General features: G+C 54.0%; 1 protein-coding gene across 1 annotated transcript in view; it reads right to left on the reverse strand.

The window, feature by feature from the left end:
* Window positions 1-129: 129 nt before the first annotated feature.
* Window positions 130-17,036, reverse strand: part of KMT2D (lysine methyltransferase 2D) — a 40,186-nt gene continuing 23,279 nt past the window's right edge. Inside the window, exons 36-56 of the mRNA XM_043447276.1 lie at window positions 15,338-15,461; window positions 15,107-15,191; window positions 14,934-15,000; window positions 14,610-14,842; window positions 13,434-14,509; window positions 11,516-13,247; window positions 11,240-11,380; window positions 10,950-11,117; window positions 10,632-10,791; window positions 9,929-10,004; window positions 9,571-9,746; window positions 9,332-9,462; window positions 8,524-8,656; window positions 8,317-8,444; window positions 7,022-8,162; window positions 5,920-6,056; window positions 5,669-5,799; window positions 3,690-3,975; window positions 3,384-3,457; window positions 3,149-3,257; window positions 130-3,027 (exon numbers count right to left, since the gene is read on the reverse strand). Coding sequence (XP_043303211.1) covers window positions 2,935-3,027; window positions 3,149-3,257; window positions 3,384-3,457; window positions 3,690-3,975; window positions 5,669-5,799; window positions 5,920-6,056; window positions 7,022-8,162; window positions 8,317-8,444; window positions 8,524-8,656; window positions 9,332-9,462; window positions 9,571-9,746; window positions 9,929-10,004; window positions 10,632-10,791; window positions 10,950-11,117; window positions 11,240-11,380; window positions 11,516-13,247; window positions 13,434-14,509; window positions 14,610-14,842; window positions 14,934-15,000; window positions 15,107-15,191; window positions 15,338-15,461 — 6,401 coding nt within the window. The 3' untranslated portion in view covers window positions 130-2,934. The remainder of the gene's footprint in view (window positions 3,028-3,148; window positions 3,258-3,383; window positions 3,458-3,689; window positions 3,976-5,668; window positions 5,800-5,919; window positions 6,057-7,021; window positions 8,163-8,316; window positions 8,445-8,523; window positions 8,657-9,331; window positions 9,463-9,570; window positions 9,747-9,928; window positions 10,005-10,631; window positions 10,792-10,949; window positions 11,118-11,239; window positions 11,381-11,515; window positions 13,248-13,433; window positions 14,510-14,609; window positions 14,843-14,933; window positions 15,001-15,106; window positions 15,192-15,337; window positions 15,462-17,036) is intronic.

Consider the following 17,036-nt stretch of genomic DNA (forward strand, 5'->3'; position numbering starts at 1 on the left):
GCAAGCCAAGGGTGGAAAGCGGGGAGCTCACCCTTCCGGTGTGTCCTGGCCTCAGAAACCGCCCTCCCCGGGTCCTCTCAGACCTCACTGATCCCACCGACGGCGAGGGTGACGGGACGGAGTCGCTTGTATTTAAAATGTTCTTTTTTTTTATTTGTCGTTTAAAAACAAACTTGGAAGAAGCAAAATCCAAAACTTGCCCTTTGCCTCTTGCAACATAAATTATGTACAGTTCAGAATGATCGCTGATACAAAACATGCCAAGGACAGGGGCGCTGGGGGTGGAGGGAGAGAGGGCGCTTTAAAAAAGGGAATCATTTCATCCGTTGTTACGAAGGACCAACCTTGCTGTACAGGATACACACAACACAAAATAAAGTCTTCACGGGATTCACACTTGTCAGAGATTTATTTTTTAAAAAGGGGGAGGGTCCTGGAGGTGAGGGGAGAAGACCATAAATGGGAAAAAACTGAAAATTGAGTATGTGCAAGTGTAAACCAACCCAAAGTACAAACATGGGGGGGGCGAGGGGAAGGGAGGGAATTCTGATGCAATTATACAGGCGGGGTACTTAAAAAAAAAAAAAACAAACCAACAACCAAAATTCCAACCTTGTAGCTTGGGTCTGAGTTAGTTTATATAAAAATTAAAAACTGTATAAGGTTTCTTCACTAAATTCTACAGGACTATCAGATACCTAGCATATGCTTACAAAGTCTGCCCCATCCCCTTTTCCCAATCCCAGGGCCCAAGCCCCAATCAGAGCCTGACTCGCAGGAGCCAATCTCCCCTTCCCTGTAACCTAGACCTTTTGCTCTTGGAAAAGGAACATCCAATGGCTTTGGGGGCAGAAGCCCAGTCTCCCCACTGTGATTTCATTACAGTGGTTTCTGTGGGGGTGGGGGATGTTATTCTCTTAAACATTTGCAGCTTGAAACAGTTGAGGAAGCAGCTTAAAAAAAAAATTTCCCTACCCCCATCAATCCGCAACCCCCCAAATTCAAAAACAAACAAAAACAAACCTAAAATCACAACAGCGACCGTGCTCCCCCTCCAGCAGGCCCACCCATACACCACCACCAAGCCCACCCCCACACTCCAGACATTTGATTCTTGAAAATATTAATTACAAAATGCCCTTTGCCCACAGCCCCTAGGAGAGAACTGCATATAAGCTTCATCTTCATCCCCATGGCTCCCTACCAGAGAGGGGTCTGGGGCCTCACCCACCCCCTGACCTACCCCTACCCCCAGGAAGAGGTTCAACTGCAGCACAAGCTTGGGCAGAAAGGGGAAGGAAAGGGAGGCAGGGGAACCCATTACCCTCTGGCTCCCCCTGGGGCCAGCTCACTTTTGTGCGTTATAACATAGTCCAACTATACAAAAGGGGGTGGGAATTGCCCAGCCTCTATACCCCCACCTTACAGCAGTCACAGCCAGGGGGTGGGGAGGAGGGGGTGAGGAAAAGGGCGGTAGGTTGGGTAATGGAGGGGGCTCCCCCACAAGGGGAGCTCCATGTATCCGCCCCACACCCCCCTACCATTTATAAACTGGTTTTGTAAAAAGAAAATAGATATATTTATATAGAATATATAAAGCACAAAAATTAGTAGTTTTACATTTGCTCTCCCCGGGGGTGGGGGGAGAGGGGAGGGTTCTCACCTCCAGCCGGCTCCCCCATGCCCCACAAGACTATGTACAATCCCATGTATAAATAGATAAATACCCCCCACCCTCCCCGCGCTGACACTAAGCTCCCCCACCCCCACATCACCACCCCTTCTCACCAGACCAGCAGCAGTTTGGTGACTGAGGGAAAGTGGGAGCTCCGGGCCACACCCTGCCTCACTGGGTATGGGCATGCCACTCAGGGATAGCCCTCACCCTACCACCCACCCACCCCATCCAGGGGCTGGAGGGCAAATGGGCTCATGATGGGGTTGGGAAAACAGGAGGGAGATACTCTGGTCCTAAGTTGAGCACACCCCTCCTGCCCCCATGTCCAGATGGAGAAGGAAGTCCTAGAGCAACTAGGGGCCAGTCATCCCCAATCTTCATCATCATTAGCCTCAACCACCATCCCATGCCCGTAATTAAAAACAAAGATGGATTTTTTGTTGTTGTTTTTTCTTCTTCCTCCTACCCCCCTTCCACCCACTCAGAAGAGGGCAGTGAGGTGGGGGAGAGGGTTGGGGCAGTAGGGGGCTTGGAGAGGGTCTCACATTTCAAAACAGCAAAAAATCCAACACTTAAATGAGGTAGGTGTGGGTGCGGGGTCTCCTTGCCCGGCTTGCCTGGCTTGCCCTCCTGGGCAGCTGGGCGCCTCTTTCCCATTCATGTTGCATTTGTCAGAGTGGAAAACAAGGAAACACAACCCATAGAGAGACAGAAACACAGAGGAGAAGAGGGAGACAGAGACAGATCGAGAGGGAAGGGGATGGGGGTGAGGGTGGGGGCAGGACCCGGCAGGCAGGGCCAGGTGTGGGACCCGGCCTTTGGGATTGTCAAGCTTAGTCAAGTCTCTTTGCAGCCTTGAGTTGGGCCAGAGAGGTCGGTGGGAGCAGCAGGGCTGTGAGGCCCGGCCACACATCCTCCTCCCCCCTCCCTGCTGCCTCCCAGATGCTCTGGGTAGTTCCCGGCCCGTATCCCCCTCAAACCTGAGATGCCCAATGGCTGCTTCTGTCTGGCCCCTCCTGGAGCTGGGGGCAGAGATGCCAGCCTGGGGGCCGGTGGCGGGGAAGAGGGTCGTCCCTGGTGCCCAGGGTGGGCTTGGCCTAGGGCCCTCTGCCCCAGCCTCCTGCTCCAGGGGCTCCGGTCAGCCGGCAGCCCCAGCCCTGGGTCCTGGCTCTGGCTGCTACCTCTCCTCCCCCTCATCCCTTTCAGGGAAGAGGTTGGGGGTGGGGGGCTCCCCTGCCTGGTAGCCTCAAAGCTTCTTAGTTCATCCACTTCCGACAATTCCAGGCTCCACAGTGGCAGGGGATCTTGTGCTGATCGTCCTCAAAATCAAACTGATAGTCATATGTCAGCTGGAAAGAGAAGAGGGCACAATCAAGGCCAGTCCACCAGAGGAAGTGGGGGAGGGCGCTGGCCTTGGGATTGAAGGAGAGAGAGCTGCTCTGTCACTCACTGAGAGATGCTTCCTCTTACCTCCTCTCCTTTGGGGATTCGCCGGCTAGAGATGATGATGATTTTGTCCTCCTTGTCAAATGTCACAACTTCCGCCACACAGTTAGGGGCACAAGAATGGTTAATGTACCTAGGCAGTGGGACAAAGGCAGAAATATCAAGCTACTGGGTTGGATGATGCTGGTTCCTTGTTGGCCCACCCCCAGAGTGCCACCCTGAGGGAACTCCTAAATCCCTTCTTGCTCATCCCTCTCACCTGGCGGGGCCTCCGGTCAACGTAGCATCAATGACATGTTCGTTGTTTATTCGAAACATGTAGATGCCTCGATTCTAGAAAGGCAGAGGTTGCAGAAGGGGCAAGAATATCAGAGAAGGGCAGCAGTGGTGGTGGTGGGGTCAGGTGGTGGGCTTGGGCAGTGAGCTCATCTTCATCTCTTACTCTTCCTTTCTCCTGCCTCTCCCCTCCTCTTCCCACAGCAGCTTTCCACCTGCTCCTCTGGCCCCAATCCTGCCCCTGCCCCTTGGCTAAGTGCACCATGATGGCCCCTCTGCCAGCCCATACCTGCTCCTCATAGATTTTCTCCCGCCGGTTGGCCACCTCATTGCGAATGATGGTGCCAATGTACTCAATGACCATTGTGTGCTTTTCTAGGTCCTTGGCTGCATAGAGACCCAGGCCCTGGATACGGGAGCGAGCCAGATAGACATTGTTCTTCCACTCAGTGCGGAGCCGCCGGTACTGAGATGACTTGGAGTGCACAAACTGCTTGCTGTACGGGGTGTTGGTCTCGCCTGTGAAGGTGCTCTGATATGCCTTGGACATGCTGGTGCTGTTCAGAGTGTGGGGCCTGGGAGGTGATACAGTCCACAGTCCATGACAAGACAGCTCTACCCCAGACCAGGCACACACCACCCGCTTCCTCCCTGGGATGTGTAACACTCCAGTGAGGGCACGTGCTGCCTTGCGAGTGGAGTAGAGGCATCTTAGTCTTGGCTGTGGCGAGGCAGCAACTAGCTATAGGGACCCTTCCAACACCCTGTGTGGCGGAGAGAGCCCAGGATGGTGGGGTGGGGTGTGAAGGGAGGGAAGGGGCACTGATTCCCCTACACTGAGCCTGCTCTCCCATCTCCCCGCCTTCTACCACCCTCCTGCCAAACCAGACTCAAGGCCATGCTCACGACCTCTGGGAGGTCTTCCCCAAGCAGCCCAGGCCTGGAATTTAAGCTCACGGATTTGTTGAAATCTCTGAGTCCTTTCTCCTGCTCATGATGGAAGTTCTGCAAACGGGGGCCATGTCTACCACATTGGGCTGGATTTGAATTAAAACTGGCCCTGAATTCACAGCCAAATGGTGGTATCTTTTCCTTTCTTTAGACTGTTCCCTTTCTCCGCCATAACAGTGGGCTCTGTGCAGATGGCTCAGTGCAGGGGAATGGCTGCTGCCTAGCAGGATGCCTTTTCACCACCCTAGGGCATCAGCCAAGTTCTTGCCCATCCCAGAGCAGTGGTTTTCAAACTGACTCTTTTTCATACAGCAGAAATCTTGTTTTTTACTTTAACAAAACATTACAGGAATACCAATACATAAACTAGATGGAAACGCAACTCTTCTGGTTGAATCCAATATGGAGAAGGGGGGAGTTATGCATGAAGAGGGCCAAGTTCTGCCCACTCAGCTTATGTGTTCCAGGGCTTTCTGAAACACAGTTTGAAAACCACTGGTGTAGAGCATCAAGGACCAGGGCTGGCAAGGGTAGAGTTTGACGCTCTACGACAGCCCAAAGAGCAACCGAAGACCTTCAAGAAAACCCTCCTCTTGTGGATTCTGCCTCCCTCTACCCAGGGACCAAGGTCAGGCTACTGTGGTACACAGCAAGAACAGTGAACCACAAGTCAAGAGGTAAGGCTCTGGTCCCAGCTGTGACCTTTGTCTAGTCACTTAACCTTTCTGGGTCTCAGTTTTCTCAGCTGTAAATGGGGATAATACCACCTGCCCTACCTACCTCATAAGGTTGTTGTGAGGATCAAATGAGATAATGGATGTGAAAACGCTTTGAAAAAAAAAGTATAAAGTGCTATACAAATGTAAGGTTTTATTATTTTTTCTACTATATTCCTAATTATTTATTTTTGACATCAACTCAGCCTGGGGACGGGAAGGTGAATCTAGCACTCATGGGGCATCTGTCTAAGGTTGGGGAGAATCACAGGCCCCCTGGAAGCAACACAGGACAGGATGGTGGCATCTGGGTCCTTTATACATAAGATCTCACCACCGTCTACCCAGAACCTCCCCGAGGGCCATTCCCAGGACACCCAAGAGAAGTGTCCCTAGACTGCAGGTCAACCCCAAGCACCTGAGAGGCTGAGGGAGGAAAAGGATACCCTAGTGATACCTGTATACTCTCTAGTCAGGAGGCTAGAGTGAACCCCCAGTCTCTCCAAGAGAACTCTGATCTGTAACCCCAAACACTCATAATTAGCCAGAGGGCCCTACCAACCGCATACCCACAACCCTTGGTTCAGCCCCACAAGCTCACCGTTTGTAGTGTGTGAGGATTTTAGGCTCTGACCGAGCACAGCCAGTGGGGTTGATCATGAGCGGTAGCTCCATCAGGGGGTGGCGTCCATAGCGGAATAAATAATTTTGACAGCTTTCCACTCCAGGCAGCTGTGGGCACAGGTCACACTCACTTCAGCCTGAGCACTTCTGGGGCAAGACCAACATTCCCAGGGCCCTCCTGGCTCCTGGCCCCCGGCCCCCAGCCCCCAGCCCCCAGCCCCGCCTTACTGATTCAGCTATGCGCAGCACAGCGTGCACCGTCAGCCCGAAGAGCTCCTCGCCTTTCAGGTACTCGGGGAAGAGCCGCAGCATGTCGGCCTCTTTCCTCATGGCTGCCACAGGCTCGATGATACGATTCCAAACGGCTAAGAGACAAGGAAAGATGGCAGCCCTCAGAGGCAACTTCTGCTTACTGACCTCAGCCCCAACCTCCACCCGATGCTAGGGTGGTTTTCTGTAGCCTGCCCATCTTGCTATCAAGAGGGTATGTGGTTCTTCAGGAACCTCTTGGCCTCCCAGTCTCAATCTCCCTCAACAAGCCAGTTTCCCACCCTGGAGGGGCATCACAGAGCCCTGTGACACAGAAACATGAGCCCAGGGCCCAGGACACCCAACAGTCCATGGACCTTACACGAGAGCCAGAGCAACTCAAGCGCCAGGCATGTTCTGGAGTGAGAAGACTTGGGTTCAGGTTCTAATACTGGCTATGGGGCCCTTAAGGCAAATATTGGGTTGGTCAAAAAGTTGGTTCGGGTTTTTTCTAAAACCTGAACGAATTTTTTTGGCTAACTCACTACTTAAATCTCTCCACTACTCAGTTCATGTATAAACTTGGCATAATAACAGTACTTACCTTGAAGGGTTGCATGAACAAAATAACCTACATAAACCGCTCAGCTCAGTTTGTGGCACATAATACATGCTCACTACAATGTTAATTCTGTTACCTTTACCATTAATACCGAAACCAAGATCAAAAGATTTTATCCAGGGGAAAGCAACCGTAAGGAACTCAAGCCTAGGATGAGACTGGGTAAACTGAGCGACAAGGTCTCAGACCCGTATCCTTTAGATCCACTGAGGTTAAGAAAAGGAGCTGGAATATGTGTAGTCAGAGAAGCAAAGTATCTTCAATTACACAGAGAATTCAAGGTGGCTGAGAAAGGTCAAAACACTTTCTCTGGAGAACTTCAAGAGACCTCTACCTGCCAGAAGTGGGGGAACAAGATCACTCAATAAGGAGCCTGAAGGTCTCGTCTCAACATCGGAAAGGTGACTCTGGGAGAAGCTCACCCAGTGCTGTACTAGGCTGCGAGGGTCCCATGCTCACCCTGGGGAGAGGCGTCCGTGAAGACCATGTCCTCCAAGCCCTGCTCCATGACTTTGATCACAAACTCTGGCCGCCCGTTGTTCTCGCCGATGGAGCAGCGGTAGCAGCAGCGCCGGTTGTTAGTGCGGAGGCTCCAGTAGATGCGCGTGGCCTCATAGCCCACTGGATAGAGGGCAGTGGCACTGTGGAAGTCGGCCATCTGGTGCGGCAGCAGCTGTCCAATGGCGTGGAACACAAGGCCCCCCACCCGGAACATGTGCAGCCGCTCTCCCCGCTGGATGATGCTGGCAATCTGCTTCACCTCATCCCGCTCGATGTAGACCCTCCGGAAGACAGCAAAAGAGCTCAGCTCCTGCTCACAGGGCCCCTTGATCTTATGCATCGGACACAGCATGGTCTTGTCCTTGAAGAACATGCACTTGGCGCGGATGGCGCAGGCAAAATGGTAGACGTTGGGGCAACGCATTCGATTGCAGCTGCTGGTGGCACCAGTGCGCTGGCACAGGGAGCACTTGGTGAGCAGGCCTCGGTGCAGGGCAACCTCCACGTTCATCAGCGCCCCGCCCTGGGTCTCATATACCTCTGTGGACCACAGGGCACAGTTGAGGTGCACCCACAAGTCCAAGTCCAGGTTCAGCAGGCGGGCAGGCCCATCCGTGGCCCCATCTCCCTCCTCATGACAGAAGCAGCAGCGCCGCATGTCTCGAGGCACCTTGTCAGGTCGCAAGGCTGTGCCGAGCTGTTCCATGAACTCAGCCACTTCCCGCTCATCCTCCTGCCGCACACCACCCTTCTGGATAGTCAGCAGCAACCGGAGCCGCTTCCAGCGCACCCCCTTCCACTTCTTGAGGCGAGGGGGCCGGGAATCTTCACCTTCCTCAGGAGGCCGGGCTCGGGGCTTGGGCCGAGTAGATTCAGGGGACGAGGCCAGTGGCAGAGGCGAGGGGATCGGTGGCTCAGCTGAGGGTTCAGCTGGAAGTTCAACCAAGGGTTCAGCAGGGGGGCTGGCAGGAGAAGGTGCCAGAGGGGAAGGGGGTGGGGAGGGTTCTTCAGGAGGTGGGGCCGAAAGCTGTCGCACATCCAGGTTGGAGACGTTGTAGGTGTAGCTGTGCTGGGTGGGGGGCTCTGGGGCAGGGCTCTCCTATGGGAAGATAGGAGAGCCCTGTACCGTTAGTGCTGGCTCCTCAATTAACTAGTCACCTCTCTCCTCCCACCCAGATTTCCACTCACCCCAAAGCCCTCTGCCTTCTCTGTCCTAGCCAGATACCCACCCTGTCTTCCTCCAACAGACCCACCTGTTTGAGGAGACTCAAGATGTCTAACTGACTCTTGAGTGTATAGCCAGGCAACACAGCATCAAACTGCTTCAGCCAATCAGGTCCAGACTCTGGGCTCTTGCCTCCCAGACTCCTTTCTTTCCCACCTGCAGGAAGGAAGGGAGTCAGAGACTCCCACCACAATCACTCCCCGTGGGCCCCAAGGAGTTTTTCTGCCATACTCACCAGGGCCCTCAGCCTCCCCCTTCTTAGGCTCGATGCCGGCCCGGGCAGGGTTCTCTGGGAACAGCACCTCATAGGAATTGGGGATCTTCATGCTCAGCAGTTCTGCCACTGCCACCATCATGCCATTCAGGTTCTGCCAGGGCAGGAAAGGGGAATATGACAGCCATGTCGGCAGAGTGGCAGAGTGAGAACTATCACCAGCTTGGTGGGGACCACGACACCCAGAACACAGCTCCCTATGTGGCCCATCAGGCCTACTCCTGTGCCATCTGACTTCTTCTCATGTACCTCCTTTAAAGACAGCCTTTCTCAAATCACTGTGGGCATTAACGGGAGCACACAGAAAGAGACCTGCGGCAACTGGGCTTAGGAAATGACACACTGCATCCACCCCTTGGAAAGTCCCAGTACACATCAGCAAAGTAAAGGATCTGCAAAGTCTTGTAATAAAAAACCTGTTTTGCTATTTTAACTAAGATTTCCAATTTCCTTTGATCACAAGATCCTGATAACATTTTCAAAAAAAAAAACAGAATTCCATGCAATGTGACTGGGGACATGTTTGGTAGCACTTGTCACATTATACACACTCTATTTGTTGACTTGTGTCTTTACCCCTGAACTGTGAGCTCCTTGAGGGCAGGGCAGCCCCTTGTGCTACATTTTCTCCAATCCCACACTCCGGCTCAGGCTTTCATTCACAGGAGGTCCTCAATACACAGGTTTAAATGATTTATTCAGAGAAGCTCCTGGGACTGCCCTCTAACCGGCATCTCCTCCTGGCCCTTGAGGCATCCCCAGGACATACCTTGGCGGCAGCAGCAGAAACCGTCAGCATGACTGACACCTCGCTTCCTTTGCCCTTTTCCCAAGTTGGGGCAGGCAGCTTCCTGGGGGCCTCCATATCCAGGACCCCATAAGGTTTGCTCTCTGGGAAGACTGAACGACAAAGAAGGACCTGTGTAAACTCCAGCTGCCTCACTCCCTGACCTCTGACAATGCAGCCTGACCAGGCCAGGCCGGGTCCAGGCCCAGAGTCACCTCTACCTGGAATGCTGGCCCGAGGAATGATGGGGATGACGGGGGAGAGAGCCCGGTCATCCTGCTCCCACCGGCCTGAGCCCAGCTGAGGGAAACGGGGGGCCTCCTCCCCCAGGATGCTCTCAGGGGATGAAGCTGGCACGATGCTGTCAGGAGAATCGCTGTCCTCATCACTCTCCATCCTGTGGGCCAAAAGCAGACACTCACTGCCCCAGCCTAGCAGGTGCCCCCCTCCCAAATCTAGAGATTTGTGGATGTTATAGCCCTATTTGAAATCTGCCATTGGTCAAAAGAAAAAACAAGGAAAAATGAGGAACTGATCCCCCACCCCAATTTCTCATCCCCATCTCTGCCCCTTCTGCACCTGACATCCTCAGTTTGATTGTGAGGGGGCGTAGGCAAGGCGGCCAGCAGGTCTAGACTTTTCACTTCTGAAGCATCTGCAGGGTAGGTAGGAGAAGAAAAGTCAGGCTGAGGCCAGGTCAGAGCTGCTGGTGCTTTATCCCACATGTTTCAGGCCTAACTGGTACAAGATCTAGCTCAGTTCTCGGACCACTATCTACTCATCCACCCATCTACCAGTTTGGGGTACACGAGCTATAAATTTATTGAGCCGTTCTAAAGAGTGTCCTCTGCAGTGTACGCTCATTGGTTATAGTCTTTCAACAACTCCATAAAGTATTATTTTTATTTTAGAGTGAGAAAATTGAGGCTCACACAAGTCAATCAAGTTACTTGGCTGCAGTAGCACAGCTAAATGAATGCAGGAGCCAGAGTTCAAATCCAGATCTGACTGGAGTTCATACCCTGTGGGTAAGGAAACTTGGTTATTCCTCAAAAACAAAAGCTTCATTAATACTCTCCTTGCCCTGCTGCCTTTGCTCTGGACTGCAGAAGCCCCTCCTGGCTCCAACAAATCAGTCCCGAAGAGGCCCTTCCTATTTCAAATACCATCTGTTGTGTATGCACACAGAGCAACACGTAACCCACTCCTACCTCAGACCCTACCACAAGACCCTAGCCACCAAGACGGGGCTGAAAGGTAGCCCACTCTGCTCCTGACTTACCCCTCAGCACCCCTTCAGTATCCCGGGCAGAGGCTGCATCCTTGGGGTGCTCCCCCAGTTCTTCAGATGGAGTGACGCCATTAACCATCTTCTGCTGCACCGATGGGGGTGGGGTGGGGGGCAGCGACGAGGGTGGTGTCGGCGGGTTACTCAGGTTATTCTGGGGGCGGGGTGGGGTGTTGTGTGCAAGATGGCATAGGGAAACTGACATAATCTCCTGGCCCCACACTCTATCAGCCCTTTGCTCAAGTCTGCCACCCCCAACTCCACCTCCCCAAGAACCTCATCATCCCCAAAAGGTACTGCCATTTTTCTGACCTTGGTAAGCAGCTGGGAATAGTAGTCAGGGCCCGTGGGCAGCACCCCACTTCCGAAGGCCCCCCTCAGCTGGCACTGCCCACTGATCGGGCAGCCGCTGCCAAAGGGAGCAAAGAGGCTAAAATTGGCGGTGATGGTAGGCTCCGTGAGGGGCAGCAGGGACAGCTCCTAGAAGGGGCAAGACAACAAGGTTGGAATCCCGCAGCATGTACCTCTCTGCTACTGCACCGCTGGGGGCCAGGCTGCCCCCTATCCTGGGATGGGACCAGGGACTGGCTCCTGGGGGTCACCTGTTTCAGCTGTTTCAGCAAGGCCTCGCTGGCCCTGACCCCGTCCTCCTTCCGCAGCTTCTTTCGGGAGCTCACCAACCTGTCGCTTGCCTTCTGTACCCGCTTGGGCTTCGGTGTCAAAGGCTTCCTTGCTGCTGTATCCTAAGCCGGACAAACCCACAGTGAAGGTCACCGTGCCCCTCGGAGCCCTCACCTCTGGTTTCACCCAGACCTGCTCGCTCTGCCCCCGGGCTCCAGGCCCCACACTGTCTGCTCCACTCTAGCTGGAGTACTCACCTCCTTGGTGCTGGGGGTACCCTGCAGTTTCTGCTCCAGCCCAGCAAGCTTGCTGTCAATGTGCCCGTTGATCTCAGCTCGCAGCCCCTCGGGCCCCCGCCCAGTGCTGAGTTGCACATTCTTTGCTCGTAGAAGCTTCTGCAAGAGCAGATGCCCGGCCTCTGAGCGGGGCCCTGCCAGCAGGAGGTGGTTGCTGGTACCTGGTGCCCCTACAGGCTCCCCGTTGGCCTCCCTCTTCACCGCCTGGGCTCCCAGGGCACACGGCTCTTCCCGAGGCTCCTGCTTGATGCTGAGATGTGGTGGCTCAGGTACCACCTGCCCATTCACCTGGTCCAGATGCCCAGGTACCAGGCTGCTTTGCTCCAGCTTCTGGGCTTCCGCTAGATGGTCTGGGGGGTCCCAAGGTCCCAGTCCCTTGCCAAAGAAGGTATCCGCAAGCTGGGCAGCAGCAGGTGAGACCCTCCCAGGAGGAAGCTCCAAGGGTGGCCCCTGGGGCTTGGGGGTTCCTGGCTGGGTGGTAGGGAGCTGGGCCTCTGAGGGGAGCTGGGAGCTAGGGGATGGTAATTGGGAGGAAGGTCTCTTTGGCTCTTGGGGGCTGGATGGTGGAGGTGTGGGATGGACAGGGCCAAGAACTGGTCCTGTGGATAAGGCTCCTTGTGGGGCAGGGAGTCGGGGTGGGCCCTGAGGTCGAAGCCCGGCCCCTAGCTCCTGAAGAGGGCCTGTCTGGGATCCAGGGAAGCCCCCAAGTTGGGGCTGGCGGCCCAGAAGGCCTTGCAGGGGAGAGGGCTGGGTCCCAGGCTCCTGGTAGGGTGGGGCCTGGCGTGCTGCCTGACTCTGCTGTAGCTGCCGCTGCATGAGAAGCGCCTGGAGCTGCTGCTGCTGCTGAGGACTCAAGTGCCGCAGCTGTGGATTTTTGGCCAGGACTCCTTGGAGTTGTGCCCGAAGCTGACCCACTGTAGGCATGACCCCAGCCCCTGGCAGACTCTGCCCAGACTGCGGGACAGATCCTGGCTTGGCAGGCTGCGACCCTACATTATTTTGCATGGGCCGCTCTAGTCCAAGGGGCTGTTGGGAGCTCAGAAGGTTCTGGGTCATGGATCCAGGCTGTTCCCCTAAGGAAACAGAGGATTGGGCCAGTAGGTGGGGCACAGATGAGGCCTCAGACGATCCACTGCCTGGTTGCCCATGGCTTCCCGCGCCTGCTGGGTGGAGCAAGTTAACTGGCGGCTGCTGTTGTCCTGGGAGCCTCAGAGGTGGCTGCAGCTGCAGAGAGTTGGGCTGAGGCTGGGCCTGGGGCTGGACAAGCAGGAGTTGTGAGTCCCCAGACAGTGAGGGCTTCATCTCTCCTGGTTCAGTGGCCACGGACTCTGGTCCAGTCCCCATTGGTAAGGGCCCTCCCTGATGTGTGGAGGGCCCCTCACTGGCCTCTGAAGGAAGAGCCGTCTCTACGATGCTTTGTTCCTTGCCCGTTAAGATGAGGGTTGGGCCCAGGGCTCCGGGGCTAGAAAAGTGTTGCAGAGGCTTGGCTGGCATGCCAGGGCCTAGTGTCACCTGTTGCTGCTGCTGCTGCTGTTGCTGTTGAGGAGACAGTAAAGTTCGACTCTGGCTCAAGAGGCCCATCTGCTGCTGTTGTTGAAGTTGCTGTTGCTGCTGCTGTTGTTGAAGCTGTTGCTGCTGCTGCTGTTGTAACTGTTGTTGCTGCTGTTGTAGCTGCTGTTGCTGTTGCTGCTGCTGTTGTTGAAGCTGTTGCTGCTGCTGCTGTTGTAGCTGCTGTTGCTGTTGAAGCTGTTGCTGCTGCTGCTGTTGTTGAAGCTGTTGTTGCTGCTGCTGTTGCTGAAGCTGTTGCTGCTGCTGCTGTTGTAACTGCTGTTGCTGCTGTTGCTGTTGTAGCTGCTGTTGCTGCTGCTGCTGTTGTTGTAGCTGCTGTTGCTGCTGCTGTTGCTGAAGCTGTTGCTGCTGTTGTTGAAGCTGTTGTTGTTGTTGAAGCTGTTGCTGTTGTTGAAGTTGTTGCTGCTGCTGCTGTTGTAGCTGCTGCTGCTGCAACTGTTGCTGCTGCAAGGCGGCCATGGGCTGGGCGCCCAGTTTGGGCTGCCCACTGTGTGGCATCAGACCCTGCTGAAGATGGGAAAGCCCGGCCATGGATCCTTGCTGTTGGTGCTGTTGCTGCTGCTGCTGGGATGTGACCAGCCGGTGTCCCATGAGGCCCTGACCCTGCTGTGCCATCTGGGGGGAACTTAGCACCCGTGGCTGGGTCAGGAGCACCTGTCTGTGAGGGCCCTGGGGGCCCAAAGCTCCAGGGTGTGGTTGCTGCTGCTGCAACACTGCCACCTGGGCAGGGCCCAGCATGCCCTGGGGCCCCTGGGGTGGTTGGGGGGACAGTTGCTGGACCAAGAGGCCCTGGTGGCTGCTGGGAGGCAGAAGGCCCTGGGGCTTGGGACCCAGAGCCTGGTTTGCCTGTACTCCCGGGCCCTGCTGCTGTTGCTGCTGGATCGCCACCTGTCCTAGGAGATGCTGCTGCTGCTGCTGCTGCTGCTGCAGTTTCTGGGCCAGCTGCATGCGCTGCTGTTGGAGCTGCAGCTGCCTTTCCTGTAAAAGCCTTGAGTCAGGTCCCAGGCCTCGAAGAGCAAGGTTGCCAGGGAAAAAGCCCCCTGAGGGGCCACCCAGGGCCCCAGCTCCACCAGAATGTTGCTGTTGCTGCTGTTGGGCCAGGGTGGTGTTGAGGAAGGGGCCACCAGGCTGTCCAGGTAGGGCCATGCCCCCAGGGGTCAGGCGAAGACCTGCAGCTTGCCCCCCCGGGGGTCCTTGAGGTGGCTGCAGCCCATGGCCTGGGAGCAGCTGACCAGGAAGCTTGGTGAGTAGCCGGGGACTCTGGGAAGGGCTAAGGGCAAGTACAGCTGAGTGCTGCTGCTGTTGCTGCTGCTGTTGTTGCTGCTGCTGCTGCTTATTCCGATATTCTGCCATGAGGTTAGTGTGCTCCTTCTGCTGCTTCCGGACCTAACACAGGAGGGTCAGGGAGGTCAGCCAGGGGGCTACCCACCTGTGCCACCCCTCTTCCCAGGCTCCTGGTGGCAAGGCTGAAGTCTGCCTTCCCTACCTGGTCCAGCTGTTTCTGGATCTTGCTCTGTTGTTCCGTAACCAGCTTCAGTTTCTCAGCATCAGCCTCAGGGAACTCCCGGCCGGCCTTCTTGGCAGTGCGCTGCTTGGCACATAGGGCTTTCCGGGACTTGCGATGCACCCCTATCTGCTCCTCTAGCACCTTCAGTTGCATTTGTAGGAGCTGCTGGGTATGGAATAGCCACTCTTCATACTGCCGCTGGTCAGCCTCATCTGGGAAAGGAAATAGACAGGTGTCAGGGGATCCAAACCCCTCTTCCCCCAAGCCACTTCCTTGCACATTCCTCCCCATCACCATACTCACTGATCACTCCCTGGGCAAAAGTGGGTGGATTGGGACGAGGCTGGGAGGGGTCACCGGCACCCCGCTCCTGGGATGAGAAAGACTGTTGAAGGGTCATTGTTCTGTACCAGGCCCTAGGGAAGGGTGGCCCGAAGGCATAGGACCCAAGTTCCTGCTCCCACCCGACCATTTACCTGGCCACTCCCAGCTGCCACGTGGTTCTGCAGATCACTGCCGGGCCCCCCTGAGAGCCTCTGGGCTAGCAGGGACACTTGCTGCCTGGAGTCCGCCAAAGCAAAGAGAATGAGTTAGTGATGGGGAAAGTTGAAGGGCAAAGAGGTGGGACAAGTAGGAAGGAGGATCATGAAGAACAGGGGAAGGACTGGAAAAGGAAAAAGCCAATGCTCCCACCCCATACATCTTACCTGTTCATACCAGGTGCCACTCCAATGCTGCCCTGAGCCATCACCTTCTTGATGCCTTTCAAAGCCACCATCTTGGCCTTTGCAATAGGATCAATGATATCTTCTGCAGCGAATTTGTCCAGGTCTAGAGACAGAAGAGCCAAGTGAGCCTGGCATTGAGGTCAATGTCTGGCGTTCCAACACCTTGACTTCCACCAAGCCAAGCAAAACAATCGCATGGCATGGTGGAAAGACCACTGGACTAGGAGCCAGGTAGCATAGGTGACTCAATTCTATTATTTACAGAACACATGGCTGTTTTTACTTGCACGGTATTAGGAAAAGATACTCAGTAAATATTTACTGAACCAATATATTAAAGTCACTTCACCTCTATGAGCCTCAGTTTACTCTTCTATTTGACAGAGATCATGATTCCTTATCCTGCTTATCTCACGGAGCTATTGAGAAGATCAAATGTGACCAGAATACAAGTTTACTTTATGACCTAGAAAGCATTCTTCAAAAGTCATATTCTTAGGGCAACCAAGTGCAGCCCAAGGACCCAAGATGTGGGCAGAGTGCCAAAGCCTAACGCCAGAGTTGCTTTGGCCACAACACACACCACCTACAAACCACTCTTCTGCCTGTCCAGGACACTAGGTAGAAAAAGAGAAACAAGCAGACACCAAATCATCCTAAAATCTTATACACTGCGTATTTCTCCACTACTCAGAAAGCTTAACTGACTCCCTACTTTTAAGAAGATGAACCAAACACCCTCTCCTGGTTATTCTGAGGTGGTAAAACAGTTAAGAGGATATGAGGGCCAGGCTTCAAATTCCAGCTATTAGTTATATGATATTGAGCAAGTTAATCTTACTGCCTCAGTTTCCTTTTCCATAATCTAAGATAATAGTAACTATTACGTGTACACACTTCTATATTTAAAATGGATCACCAACAAGGACTTACTGTACAGCATACAGAACTCTGCTCAATGTTATGTGGCAGCCTGGATGGGAGGGGGCTTTGGGGGAGAATGGATGCATGTATATGTATGGCTGAGTCCCTTAGCTGTTCACCGGACGCTCTCACATTGTTAGTCAACTACACCCCAATACAAAATTAAAAGTTTAAAAAAAATAATAATGGTACCTATTTAATGTTTTTGTTGTGATGATTACATTACACAATAAATGGAAAGTGCTCAGCACAATGTTTAGCAGTCATTATTCAATAGATATTATTATAATTTGAGGTCTTCTTCAATCTGGGCTCCCACCTTACCTTTCCAAAGTTACGGCAGTGCCCACTTGCTTCCTTCCACAAAGTCTACCCCAGCCTAAGCAGTCCACTCATGGTCTCCAAATACACCTGCCTTTCCTGCCACTAGTCTCACTAAGTCTTTCACCAGCCCAACTACTTCTTGCACCACTTTGCTCCAAGTCCTAAGTTCTGGGTCTCACCACAGCTACAAGGCCTCTGCTAATCAGACTTCAGGTGTCCATTCCATTCATTCAAACATCTGAACACCTGCTAGATGCCAGGCACTGTTCTCCTTTAAAAGCTACAGTGTTAATTAAAAAAAAAAAAAAAGCTACAGTGTTTCACCTATACCACGCTCTGTGTCCCATCTCCTTTAACTAGGGAGTATCTTGGGTCTGCAGCCTCAGAGAGAATTCAGTTAGTTGGTGGTAACAGTGATCACTCCTGAGTT

This window comes from Cervus canadensis, chromosome 25, assembly GCF_019320065.1.
Source record: "Cervus canadensis isolate Bull #8, Minnesota chromosome 25, ASM1932006v1, whole genome shotgun sequence".
NCBI classification, from domain to species: Eukaryota; Metazoa; Chordata; class Mammalia; order Artiodactyla; family Cervidae; genus Cervus; species Cervus canadensis.